Source organism: Nerophis ophidion, linkage group LG05, assembly GCF_033978795.1.
Source record: "Nerophis ophidion isolate RoL-2023_Sa linkage group LG05, RoL_Noph_v1.0, whole genome shotgun sequence".
NCBI lineage: Eukaryota > Metazoa > Chordata > Actinopteri > Syngnathiformes > Syngnathidae > Nerophis > Nerophis ophidion.
In genome coordinates this window covers 17,073,204-17,090,256 of record NC_084615.1, presented here as the reverse complement: position 1 = coordinate 17,090,256, position 17,053 = coordinate 17,073,204, and the positions used below count along the sequence as shown (strand labels likewise).

General features: G+C 41.9%; 1 protein-coding gene across 1 annotated transcript in view; it reads left to right on the top strand.

Annotated features, from left to right (window-relative positions):
* foxo4 (forkhead box O4) overlaps window positions 1-11,872 on the top strand; it is a 12,302-nt gene extending 430 nt beyond the window's left edge. The window contains exons 1-3 of the mRNA XM_061900240.1: window positions 1-1,290; window positions 5,910-7,343; window positions 9,847-11,872. The exon at window positions 1-1,290 is cut by the window's left edge and continues 430 nt beyond it. Of these exons, the coding sequence (XP_061756224.1) occupies window positions 853-1,290; window positions 5,910-7,331 (1,860 nt within the window). The 5' untranslated portion in view covers window positions 1-852 and the 3' untranslated portion in view covers window positions 7,332-7,343; window positions 9,847-11,872. The remainder of the gene's footprint in view (window positions 1,291-5,909; window positions 7,344-9,846) is intronic.
* The last annotated feature ends 5,181 nt before the right edge of the window (window positions 11,873-17,053 follow it).

Genomic DNA, 17,053 nt, shown 5'->3' with positions numbered 1-17,053 from the left:
TCGTCGTGGCGTGGAAACATGGCAGATGGCGACATGTGGCGGGTTGTCCACACCTAAAATATTGTTTGTCTCCGTAAGTAAAACTAACAGTATAGTTATTTTTTTTATACATTAATCCCTTTTTTTTTTACTTTACTTCAGGTGCGTCTTTTTTTTACGGTGTTGTTTACAACTAAAATAATCGCGTCAAGTGTAAACTTTACTTGGTAAAATAACTTTGCAACAGGAACTTCCTGTTTACTCCTACACATTAAAACATTTTATGTCTGGATTAGTTTGAATCATATTTTGTTTTTTATTTCAGAGCCGAAATAATTTTGCAACAGGAACTTCCTGTTTACTGCTACACATTAAAATATTTAATGACTGGATTAGTTTGAAATATATTTTGTTTTTTATTTCAGAGCCGAAATAACTTTGCAACAGGAACTTCCTGTTTACTCCTACACATTAAAACATTTTATGACTGGATTAGTTTGAATCATATTTTCTTTTTTAATTTCAGATCTGAAATTACTTTCCAACAGGAACTTCCTGTTTACTCCTACACATTAAAACATTTTGTGACTATTAGTTTGAATCATATTTTGTTTTTAATTTCAGAGCCGATGTGGTTTTGTTTTTATTCCACCCAAACAAAGGAGCTCCGATACAAATCGGAAGGTTTATGATAGTTAGTATTAAGGAGATTATTTGGGTTCCCTAATCTCCAATCTGAGGATTAACTGGTGTGCGCGGATTATTACGTTTTTTTTAGCAGCATATTGTTTTTTTCCCTGGTAACATTTCGGGGTTGATGCGGTTTTAAGACGCGTTTTTTGGGGGGCTCTTAAAGTTCCGAGCGTAGTCACTATGGAGGAATTCGTGCCGCCCATTGACCCAGATTTTGAGCCGCAGAGCCGGCCCCGCTCCTGCACATGGCCCCTGCCCAGGCCCGACATCTCGGTCGTCAAGCAGGAGGCCCCCGACGGCACTGAGTCCGTCGCGGGGACCCCGCCCGCGGACGAGGACAAGCCCGAGCCGCGGCCAATCGCGTCCGAGCAGGGGAAGGCCTCGCCGGCGTCCGAGGGCGGAGCCGTGGCCGGCGTGGGCGGGGCCGGCGCCACGCCCCGCAAGGGGTCCTCCCGACGCAACGCGTGGGGCAACCAGAGCTACGCGGACCTCATCAGCCAGGCCATAGAGAACTCTCCCGAGAAGAGACTCACTCTGGCCCAGATTTACGACTGGATGGTCAAGACGGTGCCTTACTTCCGAGATAAAGGAGACAGCAACAGCTCGGCGGGGTGGAAGGTCAGTCGAACACAACACCATCATGCACACTAGACCGGGGGTCTTTAACCTTTACCAGACCCCCAGACCCATAGGTGGATCGGGGACTCCCTACCTGGACGTTTTGTGTCAAATTGGGTTTTAAAGTAAATCATACTTGCTAACCTTGAGACCTCCGATTTCGGGAGGTCGGGGTGGGGAAGGGGGCGTGGTAAAGAGGGGAGGAGTATATTTACAGCTAGATTCACCAAGTCAAGTATTTCATATATATATATATATATATATATATATATATATATATAATGTAGCTGACATAGACGCCAGCGCCCCCCACAACCCTAAAAGGGTATAAGCGGTAGGAAATGGATGGATATATATTTTATTTTATATATATATATATATATATATATATATATATATACATATATATATATATATATATATATATATATATATATAATAAAAAATATATCCATCCATCTATTTTCTACCGCTTATATATATATATATATATATATATATATATATATACCGTATTTTCTTGAATTGCCGCCGGGGCGCTAATTAATTTAAAACCTCTTCTCACTCCTGCGCTTACCAAAGGCATGCGGTAAAAGTAAGCATGCGCTAATTATTTTAAAACCTCTTCTCACTCCGGCACTTACCAAAGGAATGCAGTAAAAATTTGAGTGTGACGTCACGAGTTTGACCAGGCGGTAATACTAAGCATGCGCTAATTATTTTGCGAAGCGAGTTTGACCTAGCAGTAATTCAAGGCAGGCGCATACTATATGCCCTGCGGCAATTCAAGGAAATATGGTGTGTGTGTGTATATATATATATATATATATATATATATACATATATATATATGTGTGTGTGTGTATGTGTGTATATATATATATATATGTGTGTGTGTATATGTATGTATATATGTGTGTGTGTGTGTATATGTATATATGTATATATATATATGTGTGTGTGTATATATATATGTATATATTTGTGTGTGTATATATATGTATATATATAAATGTGTATATATATATGTATATATACGTGTGTGTATATATATATGTGTGTGTGTATATATATGTATATATATATGTGTATATATATGTATATATACATGTGTGTGTATATATATGTATATATATATATATGTGTATATGTGTATATACATGTGTGTGTGTATATATATGTGTGTATATATATATACTGAGATAGGCGCCAGCGACCCCAAAAGGGAATAAGCGGTAGAAAATGGATGGATATATGTGTGTGTGTGTGTGTGTGTGTGAATGAAATAAATACTTGAATTTCAGTGTTCATTTATTTACACATTTACAAACACATAACACTCATTTACTCATTGTTGAGTTAAGGGTTGAATCGTCCATCCTTGTTTTTCTAACCATATGCATGTACAGTAGATGGCAGTATTGTCCTGTTTAAGAGTGTCACAACATTGCTGTTTACGGCAGACAAACTGCTTTACGGTAGACGAAAACGGACTGCTGTTTTTGTGTGTTGTTTTACCGCTCTGGGAGGACGTTGATGAAAGTGCCTAACAATAAACCCACATAAGAAACCAATAACTCGCCCTCGATCATTCTACAGTTGTAACGTCATTGGGCAGACACGGTGTTGATATTGTGGGAAAGCGGAAATGAAAACAGGCTGTCGACACGTCACTCAGGTCCGCATGGAGCTGGAGGGGGCGTGGCCTCCAGCTCTGCCTGAATTTCGGGAGATTTTCGGAAGAAAATTTGTCCCGGGAGGTTTTCGGGAGAAGCCCTGGATTTCGGGAGTCTCCCGGAAAATCCGGGAGCGTTGGCAAGTATGAGGCAAATCGCTCCTAAAGGTACCTTGGTATTGTGCAATACTAATATATTACAATTATTCAGTATAGTGTCGCCAATGGCTACTAGCGCTCTAATCCCTAGCTAAAAACGACTGCGCTAATCGCTAGTTAACTATCGACGCACTTAACGCGAGCTGACAATTGGCGCGCTAACCGCTAGCGAACAACTGCGGCCTCAATCGCTAGCTAACAATTGGCCCACTCACTGCGAGCTGTCTAGCGTGCTATTCGGTAGCTAAAAACCCTAAGCGCTAGCAAACTATCGACACACTTATCGCTAGCTGGCGATTGGCGTGCTAACCGCTAGCTGACAACTGTGACGTCAATCCACTAGCTAACTATTGGCGCACTCACCGCTAGCAGTCTAGTGTGCTATTCGGTTGCTGAAAACGGCAATCGCTAGCTATCTATCGACGCACTTATCGCTAGCTGACAATTAGCGTGCCAACCGCTAACTGACAACTGCGGCGTCAATCTGCTAGCTAGCTATATAGCACGCTAATCGCTGGCTAACTATCGACGCACTAACCGCTAGCTGACAACTGCGCCGTCAATCACTAACTAACCATTGGCACACTCCCCCGAACAGTCTAGCGTGCTATTCGGTAGATGAAAACACTAATCGCTAGCTAACTATCGACGCACTTATCGCGAGCTGACAATTGGCGCGCTAGCTGACAACTGCGGGGTCAATCGCGAGCTAACCATTGGCGCACTCACCGCGAGCAGCCTACCGTGCTATTCGGTAGCTGAAAAGTGGTACGCTGCACGCTAGCTAACTATCGACGCACTTATCGTGAGCTGACAATTGGTGCGCCAACCGCTAGCTGACAACTGCGGCGTCAATCTGCTAGCTAGCTATATAGGGCGCTAATCGCTGGCTAACTATAGACGCGCTAACCGCTAGCTGACAATTGACGCGATAACCGCTAGCTGACAACTGCGGCGTCAATAGCTAGCTAACCATTGGCGCACTCACCGCAAGCAGTCTAGCGTGCTATTTGGTAGCTGAAAATGCTAATCGCTAGCAAATTATCGACACACTTTTCGCTGGCTGACAATTTGCGCGCAAACTGCCAGCTGACAGCTGCTGCGTCAATCGCGAGCTAACCATCGGCGCGCTCACCGCGAGCAGACAATTGGCACGCTAACCTCCAGCTGACAACTTCCACATTACTCACTAGCTGATAGCTAGTAGCTAGCTGACAAGATGTGCTAGTCGCTAGCTGACGATTGGCGCACTCAGTGCTAGCTGACAACTGCCGATTTAAGATGAAAACCGGTGCGCTAAATGCGAGCTAACTATTAGCGTCCTCATCGCTTGTTGACAACTCGTGCGCTATTTGGTAGCTGAAAGCTGATGCGCTAATCGCTATCTGTCGATTGGCGCACTTATTGCTAGCTTAAAACTGTTGTGCTAGTTGACAATCAGTGCGCTATTTGCTAACTGGCAAGTGACGCGTGTATTGCTAGCATTCTAGTGTACTATTTGGTTGCTGGAAAACAGGTGTGCTGATCGCTACCTAACTATCAACGCACTTATCGCGAGTTGACAAATGCTGCATCAATCCGCTAGTTAACTATTGGCGCACTCACCGCTAGCAGTCTACCGTGCTATTCGGTAGCTGAAAAGTGGTGCGCTGAATGCTAGCTAACTATCAGCGCACTTATCGCTAACAGACAATTGGCATGCTAACCCCCAGCTGACAACTTCCGCATTACTCACTAGCTGATAGCTAGCACGCTAATCAGAATCCGAATAGTTTTTATTGGAGAACGTTGGAGAACCGGTTCGCAAACTAGGAATTGCTGGCTGATAACTAGCGCGCTGATCGCTAGCTAACTATTGGCAAACTCATCACGACATGAAAACTGTCACGCTGTTTGGTTGCTCAAAGCCGGGGTGCTAATCGCTATCTGACGATTGGCGCACTAATTGCTAGCTTAAAACTGTTGTGCTAGTCGCTATCTGAAAACTGCCGCTTTAAGCTGAAAACGTGTGTGCTAGATGCTAGCTTACTATTGGCGCACTCACCGCTCGCTGACAACTAGTGCCCTAAATGGTAGCTGAAAGCTGGAGTGCTAATCACTATCTGACAATTGGCGCACTTATTGCTATCTTAAAACTTTTGTGCTAGTCGCTAGCTGAAAACTGCCGCTTTAAGCTGAAGACGTGTGTGCTAGATGCTAGCTTACTATTAGCGCACTCATCACTGGCTGACATCTAGTGCCCTAATTGGTAGCTGAAAGCTGGAGTGCTAATCTCTTGCTTTTTCTAGCGCTTCACTCTAACTTTCCTCATCCACAAATGTTTCATCCTCGCTCAAATTAATGGGGAAATCGTCGCTTTCTCGGTCTGAATCGCTCTAGCTGCTGGTGGCTATGATTATAAACAATGTTCAGATGTGAGGAGCTCCACAACCCGTGACGTCACGCGCACATCGTCTGCTACTTCCGGTACAGGCAAGGCTTTTTTATTAGCGACCAAAAGTTGAAAACGTTATCGTCGATGTTCTCTACTAAATCCTTTCAGCAAAAATATGGCAATATCGCGAAATGATCAAGTATGACACATAGAATGGACCTGCTATCCCCGTTTGAATAAGAAAATCTCATTTCAGTAGGCTTTTAAATGATCTTTGAAGGGATCTGGTGCCATCGGCTGTATCTGGCTCCATCTAGTGGTGGTTTGTGGTACTGGTCCCAGCATTAAAAAAGGTGTAGCATCTCATGATGTACATTTTTCTTTTTTTTCTTCTTCTGTCTCTACTTGTAGAACTCAATTCGCCACAATCTGTCGCTGCACAACAAATTCCTGCGCGTCCACAATGAGACCACGGGCAAGAGCTCCTGGTGGATGCTCAACCCTGAAGGCGGCAAAACGGGCAAAGCGCCGCGCCGCCGAGCCGCCTCCATGGATAACAGCAGCAAACTGCTGAAGAGCCGCATGCGCGCCAAGCAGACCAAGAAGCAGGCGGGCGCGGGGGCCGGCGCGGCTCTGCAGGGCGAGGGCAACGGCGGGTCCACCGGCGCGGACAGCCCCGGGTCGTCTCAGCCATTTCCCAAATGGGGGGTCAGCGGCAGCAGCCCCTCGTCTCGAGGCAGCTTGGACGACGGCGACATGTGGACCACCTTCCGGCCGCGCACCAGCTCCAACGCCAGCACCCTGAGCGGCCGTTTGTCCCCCATCGCTCCCGGCCAGGAGGACGACGACAACCTCCCCGAAGACGGGCTGCTGGGACGTTACCCCGCCAGCACCCTGACCCCCACTCTCACCGAGACCCTCATGGAGGAGCTGGATCTGATAGACGGACTGACTTTGATGAGCAGCCAGCAGGGCGGTGCCAGCCCCAGCACCGCCCCCCCGGCGCCCCCGACCCCGCTGCCGTCTGCCTCCACGCTGTTGTCCCGCGGCTCCGGCTTCTCCTCCTTTCACCAGACATCCCCCCTCGCGGCCACCCAGACCCCCGGCAACAAGGAGCCCTCCACCTTCAGCAACTCCCTCTTCAACCCCCTGTCCAGCGCCAACCCCCGGGGGTCGTCGCACTACGCCGCCCACGTGCCCTCCAGCCTGGAGGCGCTGCTCACGTCGGATTCTCCTCCCCCGAGCGACGTCCTCATGACCCAGGTGGACCCCCTCATGCCTAATCCCGGCCTCATGGGTCTGGGTTCTTCGGTGGTGGGCGCGCGGCCCAAACCCAATCAGCTGCTGCTGGGTAAGGCCCTGGACGCCAACACGGCGGCGTCCAGGTGCCTTCAGGCTCAGATTCAGCAGCACCTGCACCACCAGCAGCACCACCAGCACCAGCACCAGCATCACTCTCCCATGGGTCTGGGCATGATCCTGCCCGGGTTGACCCAAGACCTGCCTCATATGTCCGCGCTCAAAGCACAGCACGCCGCCATCCAGCCGGTGGCCTCTCACCACGGCGTCCCGTTGACCAACGCTGCCCCGCAGGGCGTGGGTCACTTTGGAGCGGCATCCTGCTTCCAGGCCGCGCCGGACAGACTGCCAACGGACCTGGACGTGGACATGTTCACCGAGAACCTGGACTGCGACGTCGACTACATCATCAATAGCGACCTCATGGACGGGGACAGCATCGACTTCAACTTTGATCCTATCCTGCCCGGGGGCCAAGGCTACGGGGGGCCGGCCACCACCCAGGGCTCCGCCCACAACTGGGTGCCCAGCTAAAGATTTTGCCAGGTAGTCTTTTTCCCTTACGGTACTGCAAATATAAGACCACGCTTGTTACGACACACCTGGGACAAATGTTTAGAATGTGTTTTCCAAATAACAGTTTTTGTTTTATATTTGGGTCAATACGTAACATTTGTTATCTTTAATCCGTCTTGAAAATCTTTAAAAAAGTCTCTTGGATTTTCTTTGGTAATTATATCAAACCGAAAAATGCAGGTTGTCTTATATTTGAGGAGTTCATATTAGTTTAGGGTAAATGCAGAAATTAAATCATTTTCTACAAACGCTTATAATCAGGATGGTCTTAAGTTTGGCTCAATACAGTAGTTATAGGATTTTCTAGTAATATTTACATTCATTGGTCTTATATTAGGTTCAATGTGGTAATTACATTACTTTGTAGTAATTACATTCATGGTGGTCTTATATTAGGGTCAATAAGGTAATTATATAATTCCCTAGTAACATTCAGAGTGGTCTTATATAAGGGTCAATATGGTAATTATATAACTTTCTACTAACATATTCAGGGTGGTCTTATATTAGGGTCAATACGGTAATTATATAACTTTCTCGTAGCATTTATGTTCAGGGTGGTCTTATATTAGGGTCAATATGGTAATTATATAGTTTTCTAGTAACTTTTATATTTAGGCCCCCTGTGACCTCAAAGGGAATAAGCGGTAGAAAAAATGGATGGATGGATTTATATTTAGGGTGGTCTTATATTAGCGTCAATACAGTAATTTTATAATTTTCTAGTAACATTTATATTTAGGCCCCCTGCGGCTCTAAAGGGAATAAGCGGTAGAAAAATGGATGGATGGATATATATTTAGGGTGGTCTTATATTAGCGTCAATACAGTAATTATATAATTTTCTAGTAACATTTACATTCAGTGTGGTCTTATATTAGGGTCAATACCGTAATTATATAATTTTCTAGTAACATTTACATTTAAGATGGTGTTATATTCAGGTCAATACGGTAATTATATAACTTTCTGATAACATTTATATTCATGGTGGTCTTATATTAGGGTCAATACGGTAATTATATAATTTTCTTGTAACGTTTATATTCAGAGTGGTCTTATATTAGGGTCGATACGGTAATTATACAACTTTCTAAAAATAGATACATTCAGGGTCGTCTTATTTTTTTTTAGGTAGTACTTTATTGATTCCTTCAGGAGAGTTCCTTCAGGAAAATTAAAATTTTAGGGTCAATACGGAAATACATAATTTTCTATTAACATTTATATTTAGGGTGGTCTTATATTAGGGTCAATACGGTAATAACATCATTTTTCAGTAACTTTTACATTCAGGTTGGTCTTATATTAGGGTCAATACGGTAATAAGATAATTTTCCAGTAACATTTACATTCAGGGTGGTCTTATATTAGGGTCAATACGGTAATATAATTTTCTAGCAACATTTATATTCAGGGTGGTCTTATATTAGGGTCAATACGGTAATTATATAATTTACTAGTAACATTTACATTCAGAGTGGTCTTATTAGGGTCATTACGGTAATGATATAATTTACTAGTAACATTCAGTGTGCTCTTATATTGGGGTCAATATGCCCATCCATCCATTTTCTACCGCATATTCCCTTTGGGGTCGCGGGGGGCGCTGGTGCCTATCTCAGCTATAATCGTGTGGACAAGTCGCTACCTCATCGCAGTGGGTAAATGTGGTAATTATATAATTTACTAGTAACATTTACATTCAGAGTGATCTTATTAGGGTCAATACGGTAATTATATAACTTTCTACTAACATTTATAATCAGGTTGGTCTCATATTAGGGTCAATACGGTAATTATATAATTTTCTATTAATATATACATTCAGGGTGATCTTATATTAGGGTCAATACGGTAATCATATAATTTTCTTGTAACATATTTATGGTGGTTTATATTAGGTTCAATAAGGTAATTATATAACTTTCTCGTAACATTTATATTCATGGTGGTCTTATATCAGGGTCAATACGGTAATTATATAATTTTCTAGTAACATTTTTAATCAGGGGGGGTCTCATTAGGGTCAATACGGTAATTATATAACTTTCTACTAACATTTATAATCAGGTTGGTCTCATATTAGCGTTAATACGGTAATTATAATTTTCTACTAACATATACATTCAGGGTGATCTTATATTAGGATCAATACGGTAATTATATAATTTTCTTGTAACATATTTATGGTGGTCTTATATCAGGGTCCATACGGTAATTATACAACTTTGTAGTAACATTTTTAATCAGGGGGTCTTATATTAGGGTCAATACGGTAATTATATAATTTTCTACTAACATTTATATTGAGAGTGGTCTTATATTAGGGTCATTTTGGTAATTATATAATTTACTAGTATTCAGGGGGTCTAAATGGTTATTAAGTTTTACCAAGGTTCATTATAAGTGCCGTTTTATATTCTGGTCAGTATGTTTTTGAATGACATTCTACTAACCTTGTGTCTTCCAGGACATGTCCTCCCACCCCTCTGTCCCCCCGAAGCTGACGTCAACCCCTCCACCACCTTTCTCCGAACCTGCCTGGACGCTCAAGAGGACCGCAGACGTCGCCCGCCAAGACCAGACCTGGACGACAGGAAGAAGACACGGACAGGAAGTAGAACTCCTCGAAGGAGTGAAGTCTCTCCTATGCACACAGTCTCCTCACATTCTCAGTGAGGACTTTTTTGTTTTTAGAAAAAATGTGACTTCCTTTTAAAAGAATGATGCTGGGCACAAGCGTCTTTTAAGGTGGGCGTGTGACCGCCATGTTGTGGCACGGCGCCACCTCCTCATGGCCAGTTTGTCCCTCGCCCCACTGGACCATCTCCAGCACGAGCGATCGGTACAACCACACGCAGACTTCAAGTACCATTTCAATTCAAGACGATACATTGTGGCTTTTTTGGGGTGAATCAACACTAAAGGCAGTTTTTTTTTTTCATAACTTCCACCCGGTGCATAAAGTAGTTTGATGCAAGTTAGGTTGTTTTCTTTTTAAACCTGTTGTGCAGTTTAACTAATACCATGAAGTAATGTGATTTTTTTTTTAGGGCATTTGAGGTTAAATTGCCAACAAATAATCAGTTGGTTCAAAAATGAGCTACCTGATGGATTTTTTTGTGCATTTTTATAGCACTTATGTTCCCTGCTGCACCACAGGGATGATATTTCTTTATTTTTATTTTTACATTTCATTGAGACATGTAATGTACAAGTTGCACATAATGACACGCTATGCAGATTTATCAAGATAATTTAATGACATCTTGAAGGAAATTTAAAAAGAAAAAAAGAAATTGTTGAAAGGTTGGCAGCTTCATGTCATCACTTTTTAGTGCTAACCCGAAAGAAAGAAAGTATATTTGGTTATAGCTTTAATATACTAGAGATGCTACATATATTACTAATGACTTTTTTACATTGGAGGATGCATTTTTTTCAGATAACTGCAATTTTTTCTATACTTTTTATTTTTGTAAGATGCATGTAGATGTTTTTGTTTTTTTTACATAACCAAAGGAACACTAATATTTGCATTTGCATGGCATTTAGGGAGCACTCGGGCCTGACACAGTGTACATAATAGGCTTTCTTTGCCGGGTTTTTGTATTTTTCTAGCTTCTCAGCATTTCATCTCAAAAAAAAAAAACAACACACAACCGTTACCTCTCATGATCGCTCCAAAAGCAAAAAGGAAAAAAAAATAAAGTAAATGTATTTATTTTACATATATTCTGTCGCGACTGGAAACCAACACTTGTGTCTTTTAAAAAAGTGTTGAAGAAAGTCTCCCGCTATGCATTTCAGTACTTCAGTTGTTTTTTTGTCTTTTTTCCATGATCAGGCGGGAGGGGCTTTCTGCCAATGTAAAACACTAGCATGATGTTATTCTTTCTTGTGTCTTTGTATTTAAGTTTGCTGTTCACCAGACAGTCATGTACAGTTAAATTCAATCATTTCACTGTTCCAAAAAAAAAAAAGAAGCATGTATTGTTTTCCTGCTTTTGAGTGGTGCTGGATGGATGGATGCAAATCAGGGTGTATTTTGTGTAGATTTTAATTTGGTGGACGTTGCCTGGAAGAATCCTCTTGTTTTTTTATATATCATCAGTCCCCAACTTGGTCACTTAAACAGATCAAAATGTCCCAATCATTCAAACTATTTGATGGATTGATTTGAAGATGATGTTGTATTTAGTTGATTTCCTTAAAAAGGTGTGTCTTCATTCCCCCTTTTTTCTTCTGTATATTTTCTTCCCTTTAACGCTTTAAGTAGCTATTAGTCCCCATTATGATTGAAATCTAAACTCGCCCCAAGATATTCAGTATTTTAGAACATGTTGTAAAAGTTTCCTATAGAGGTGGATGATTTGAGTGTTAAGCCACTTTTGTTAATTTTTTGATCCCCCGTTTCCACATTAAGACAAGCTAGACCTGACAAAGCGTTCTAAACAGCAACAATAAAAGTCAATAAACTGCTTTAACCCTCTTTACTCGACTGCCTTTGGAGTCTTTTCTCTTATGCAAAAGGTCAGTTTAGCATCTTTGTTTTCTACCTGTCAACTGTCAATTTAGCACCTTTCTTTTCTACCTGTCAACTGTCAGTTAAGCATCTTTCTTTTCTATCTGTCAACTTTCAGTTTAGCATCTTTGTTTTCTACCTATCAACTGTCAGTTCAGCATCTTTCTTTTCTACCTGTCAACTGTCAGTTGAGCACCTTTCTTTTCTACCTGTCAACTGTCAGTTGAGCACCTTTCTTTTCTACCTGTCAACTGTCAGTTTAGCATCTTTGTTTTCTACCTGTCAACTGTCAGTTTAGCATCTTTGTTTTCTACCTGTCAACTGTCAGTTTAGCTTATTTGTTTTCTACCTGTCAACTGTCAGTTCAGCATCTTTGTTTTCTACCTGTCAACTGTCAGTTTAGCATCTTTGTTTTCGACCTGTCAACTGTCAGTTCAACATCTTTGTTTTCTACCTGTCAATTGTCAGTTCAGCATCTTTGTTTTCTACCTGTCAACTGTCAGTTTAGAATCTTTGTTTTCTACCTGTCAACTGTCAGTTTAGAATCTTTGTTTTCTACCTGTCAACTGTCAGTTTTGCATCTTAGTTTACCTGTCAACTGTCAGTTTTGCATCTTTGTTTACCTGTCAACTGTCAGTTCAGCATCTTTGTTTTCTACCTATCAACTGTCAGTTTAGCATCTTTGTTTTCTACCTGTCAACTGTCAGTTAAGCATCTTTCTTTTCTATCTGTCAACTTTCAGTTTAGCATCTTTGTTTTCTACCTATCAACTGTCAGTTCAGCATCTTTCTTTTCTACCTGTCAACTGTCAGTTGAGCATCTTTCTTTTCTACCTGTCAACTGTCAGTTTAGCATCTTTGTTTTCTACCTGTCAACTGTCAGTTTAGGATCTTTGTTTTCTACCTGTCAACTGTCAGTTTAGCATATTTGTTTTCTACCTGTCAACTGTCAGTTCAGCATCTTTGTTTTCTACCTGTCAACTGTCAGTTTAGAATCTTTGTTTTCTACCTGTCAACTGTCAGTTTTGCATCTTAGTTTACCTGTCAACTGTCAGTTTTGCATCTTTGTTTACCTGTCAACTGTCGGTTCAGCATCTTTGTTTTCTACCTATCAACTGTCAGTTTAGCATCTTTGTTTTCTACCTGTCAACTGTCAGTTTAGCATCTTTCTTTTCTACCTGTCAACTGTCAGTTCAGCATCTTTGTTATCTGCCTGTCAACTGTCAGTTCAGCATCTTTGTTTTCTACCTGTCAACTGTCAGTTCAGCATCTTTGTTTTCTACCTGTCAACTGTCAGTTCAGCATCTTTGTTTTCTACCTGTCAACTGTCAGTTCAGCATCTTTGTTTTCTACCTGTCAACTGTCAGTTCAGCATCTTTGTTTTCTACCTGTCAACTGTCAGTTCAGCATCTTTGTCATCTACCTGTCAACTGTCAGTTCAGCATCTTTGTTTTCTCCCTGTCAACTGTCAGTTCAGCATCTTTGTTTTATACCTGTCAACTGTCAGTTCAGCATCTTTGTTTCCTACCTGTCAACTGTCAGTTTAGCATCTTTGTTTTCTACCTGTCAAATGTCAGTTCAGCATATTTGTTTTCTACCTGTCAACTGTCAGTTCAGCATATTTGTTTTCTACCTGTCAACTGTCAGTTCAGCATCTTTGTTTTCTACCTGTCAACTGTCAGTTTAGCATCTTTGTTTTCTACCTGTCAACTGTCAGTTTAGAATCTTTGTTTTCTACCTGTCAACTGTCAGTTTAGAATCTTTGTTTTCTACCTGTCAACTGTCAGTTTTGCATCTTAGTTTACCTGTCAACTGTCAGTTTTGCATCTTTGTTTACCTGTCAACTGTCAGTTCAGCATCTTTGTTTTCTACCTATCAACTGTCAGTTTAGCATCTTTGTTTTCTACCTGTCAACTGTCAGTTTAGCATATTTCTTTTCTACCTGTCAACTGTCAGTTAAGCATCTTTCTTTTCTATCTGTCAACTTTCAGTTTAGCATCTTTGTTTTCTACCTATCAACTGTCAGTTCAGCATCTTTCTTTTCTACCTGTCAACTGTCAGTTGAGCATCTTTCTTTTCTACCTGTCAACTGTCAGTTGAGCATCTTTCTTTTCTACCTGTCAACTGTCAGTTTAGCATCTTTGTTTTCTACCTGTCAACTGTCAGTTCAGCATCTTTGTTTTCTACCTGTCAACCGTCAGTTCAGCATCTTTGTTTTCTACCTGTCAACTGTCAGTTCAGCATCTTTGTTTTCTACCTGTCAACTGTCAGTTCAGCATCTTTGTCATCTACCTGTCAACTGTCAGTTCAGCATCTTTGTTTTCTCCCTGTCAACTGTCAGTTCAGCATCTTTGTTTTATACCTGTCAACTGTCAGTTCAGCATCTTTGTTTTCTACCTGTCAACTGTCAGTTTAGCATCTTTGTTTTCTACCTGTCAAATGTCAGTTCAGCATATTTGTTTTCTACCTGTCAACTGTCAGTTCAGCATATTTGTTTTCTACCTGTCAACTGTCAGTTTAGCATCTTTGTTTTCTACCTGTCAACTGTCAGTTCAGCATCTTTGTTTTCTACCTGTCAACTGTCAGTTCAGCATCTTTGTTTTCTACCTGTCAACTGTCAGTTTAGCATCTTTGTTTTCTACCTGTCAACTGTCAGTTCAGCATCTTTGTTTTCTACCTGTCAACTGTCAGTTCAGCGTCTTTGTTTTCTACCTGTCAACTGTCAGTTCAGCATCTTTGTTTTCTACCTGTCAACTGTCAGTTCAGCATCTTTGTTTTCTACCTGTCAACTGTCAGTTCAGCATCTTTGTTTTCTACCTGTCAACCGTCAGTTCAGCATCTTTGTTTTCTACCTGTCAACTGTCAGTTCAGCATCTTTGTTTTCTACCTGTCAACTGTCAGTTCAGCATCTTTGTCATCTACCTGTCAACTGTCAGTTCAGCATCTTTGTTTTCTCCCTGTCAACTGTCAGTTCAGCATCTTTGTTTTATACCTGTCAACTGTCAGTTCAGCATCTTTGTTTTCTACCTGTCAACTGTCAGTTTAGCATCTTTGTTTTCTACCTGTCAAATGTCAGTTCAGCATATTTGTTTTCTACCTGTCAACTGTCAGTTCAGCATATTTGTTTTCTACCTGTCAACTGTCAGTTTAGCATCTTTGTTTTCTACCTGTCAACTGTCAGTTCAGCATCTTTGTTTTCTACCTGTCAACTGTCAGTTCAGCATCTTTGTTTTCTACCTGTCAACTGTCAGTTTAGCATCTTTGTTTTCTACCTGTCAACTGTCAGTTCAGCATCTTTGTTTTCTACCTGTCAACTGTCAGTTCAGCGTCTTTGTTTTCTACCTGTCAACTGTCAGTTCAGCATCTTTGTTTTCTACCTGTCAACTGTCAGTTCAACATCTTTGTTTTCTACCTGTCAACTGTCAGTTTAGGCTGCTCGCCGGCTCCTCGTCACCACTTCAAGATGGCGGCCCAATTTCTCGCGTCAGAGCTGCCAATGCTTCGCCTACGTATAAGCTGTCTATGCTCAGGACAATACCGGAACAATTGTGAGGGGAACATAAGGGCGGGGGACACAGGATATGAGGACATGTGTTGTGTGGCGGACACCCGGAATTGGAAGAGGTAAGAGCGGGAATAAAAGACAATGGGCTTTCTTGGCATATTATTAAGTTTAAAGCTTGGTGTATTATTAAGTTTAAAGTTTAACACTTGGTGTATTATTAAGTTTAAACTAAAAAGTGACAAATTTGCCACCAAACAAATTCCAGTATATTACTGTAGTATTTCTGGGATTTATTTGACATTACTAAATAAATAAGAAGGAAATGCGCCAGTTACTTATTAATGATGCCATTATATGCTCGCCACACCTTAAAAATGAGTGTTTTAACTTGAAAACAAAGTAATATCGTTTATGAATGGATGCATGTAGTTAAATATATCTGGGAGGTCTCTAATCTAATCCAACCACTGTACCGCGGCAGACTAGTGTACCGTGGAAGATGATGTCATTTCACCTAATTGAGGTAAAAATATTTTTTGCAAACCAGTAATTATAGTCCGCAAATGTGTCGTTGTTGAAAGGCCTACTGAAATGAGATTTTCTTATTCAAACGGGGATAGCAGGTCCATTCTATGTGTCATACTTGATCATTTCGCGATATTGCCATATTTTTGCTGAAAGGATTTAGTAAAGAACATCGACGATAAAGTTTGCAACTTTTGGTCGCTAATAAAAAAGCCTTGCCTGTACCGGAAGTAGCAAACGATGTGCGTGTGACGTCACGGGTTGTGGAGCTTCTCACATCCTCACATTGTTTAGTCATGGCCACCAGCAGCAGCAAGAGCGATTCAGACTGAGAAAGCGACGATTTCCCCATTAATATGAGCGAGGATGAAAGATTCGTGGATGAGGATAGTGAGTGGGAAGGACTAGAAAAAAAGAAGAAGAAAAAGGCCAGGGCAGTGGGAGCGATTCAGATGTTATTAGACACATTTACTAGGATAATTCTGGAAAATCCCTTATCTGCTTATTATGTTACTAGTGTCGTAGTAAGATTATTTTTTCGTACCTGAAAGTCGGATGGGTGTGGCCACGGGTGTGGTGACCGCCAGTGTCTCTGAGGGAAGCCACGTTTCTCAATGAGGCGAAGCGAAGGCAGCCGGTCGGGCCGGGCTGAGCTTTGTTTTTCCCTCCACGGTAGAAGCATTCCACGTTCAGGGGCGGCCGGTCGGAGGAGGCAAGACAGTCCGCAGCTGCCTCTTTGACAGGTACACGATGAACGACGCAAGCTCCGCTCATGTCTACGGTAAGAGCCGACTTATTACCCCAATTTTCTCACCGAAACCTGCCGGTTGACTTGTGGTCGGGAACCATGTTCGCTTGACCGCTCTGTTCCATAGTAAAGCTTTACCTTCGGGAATGTAAACAAGGAAACACCAGCTGTGTTTGTGTTCCTACAGCCGGCCGCAATACACCGCTTCCCACCTACATGTTTCTTCTTTGACGTCTCCATTATTAATTGAACAAATTGCAAAAGATTCAGCAACACAGATGTCCAGAATACTGTGTAATTATGCGATTAAAGCAGACTACTTATAGCTGGGATCGGGCTGGAAAAAAATGTCCGCTACAATCCGAGACGTCACGC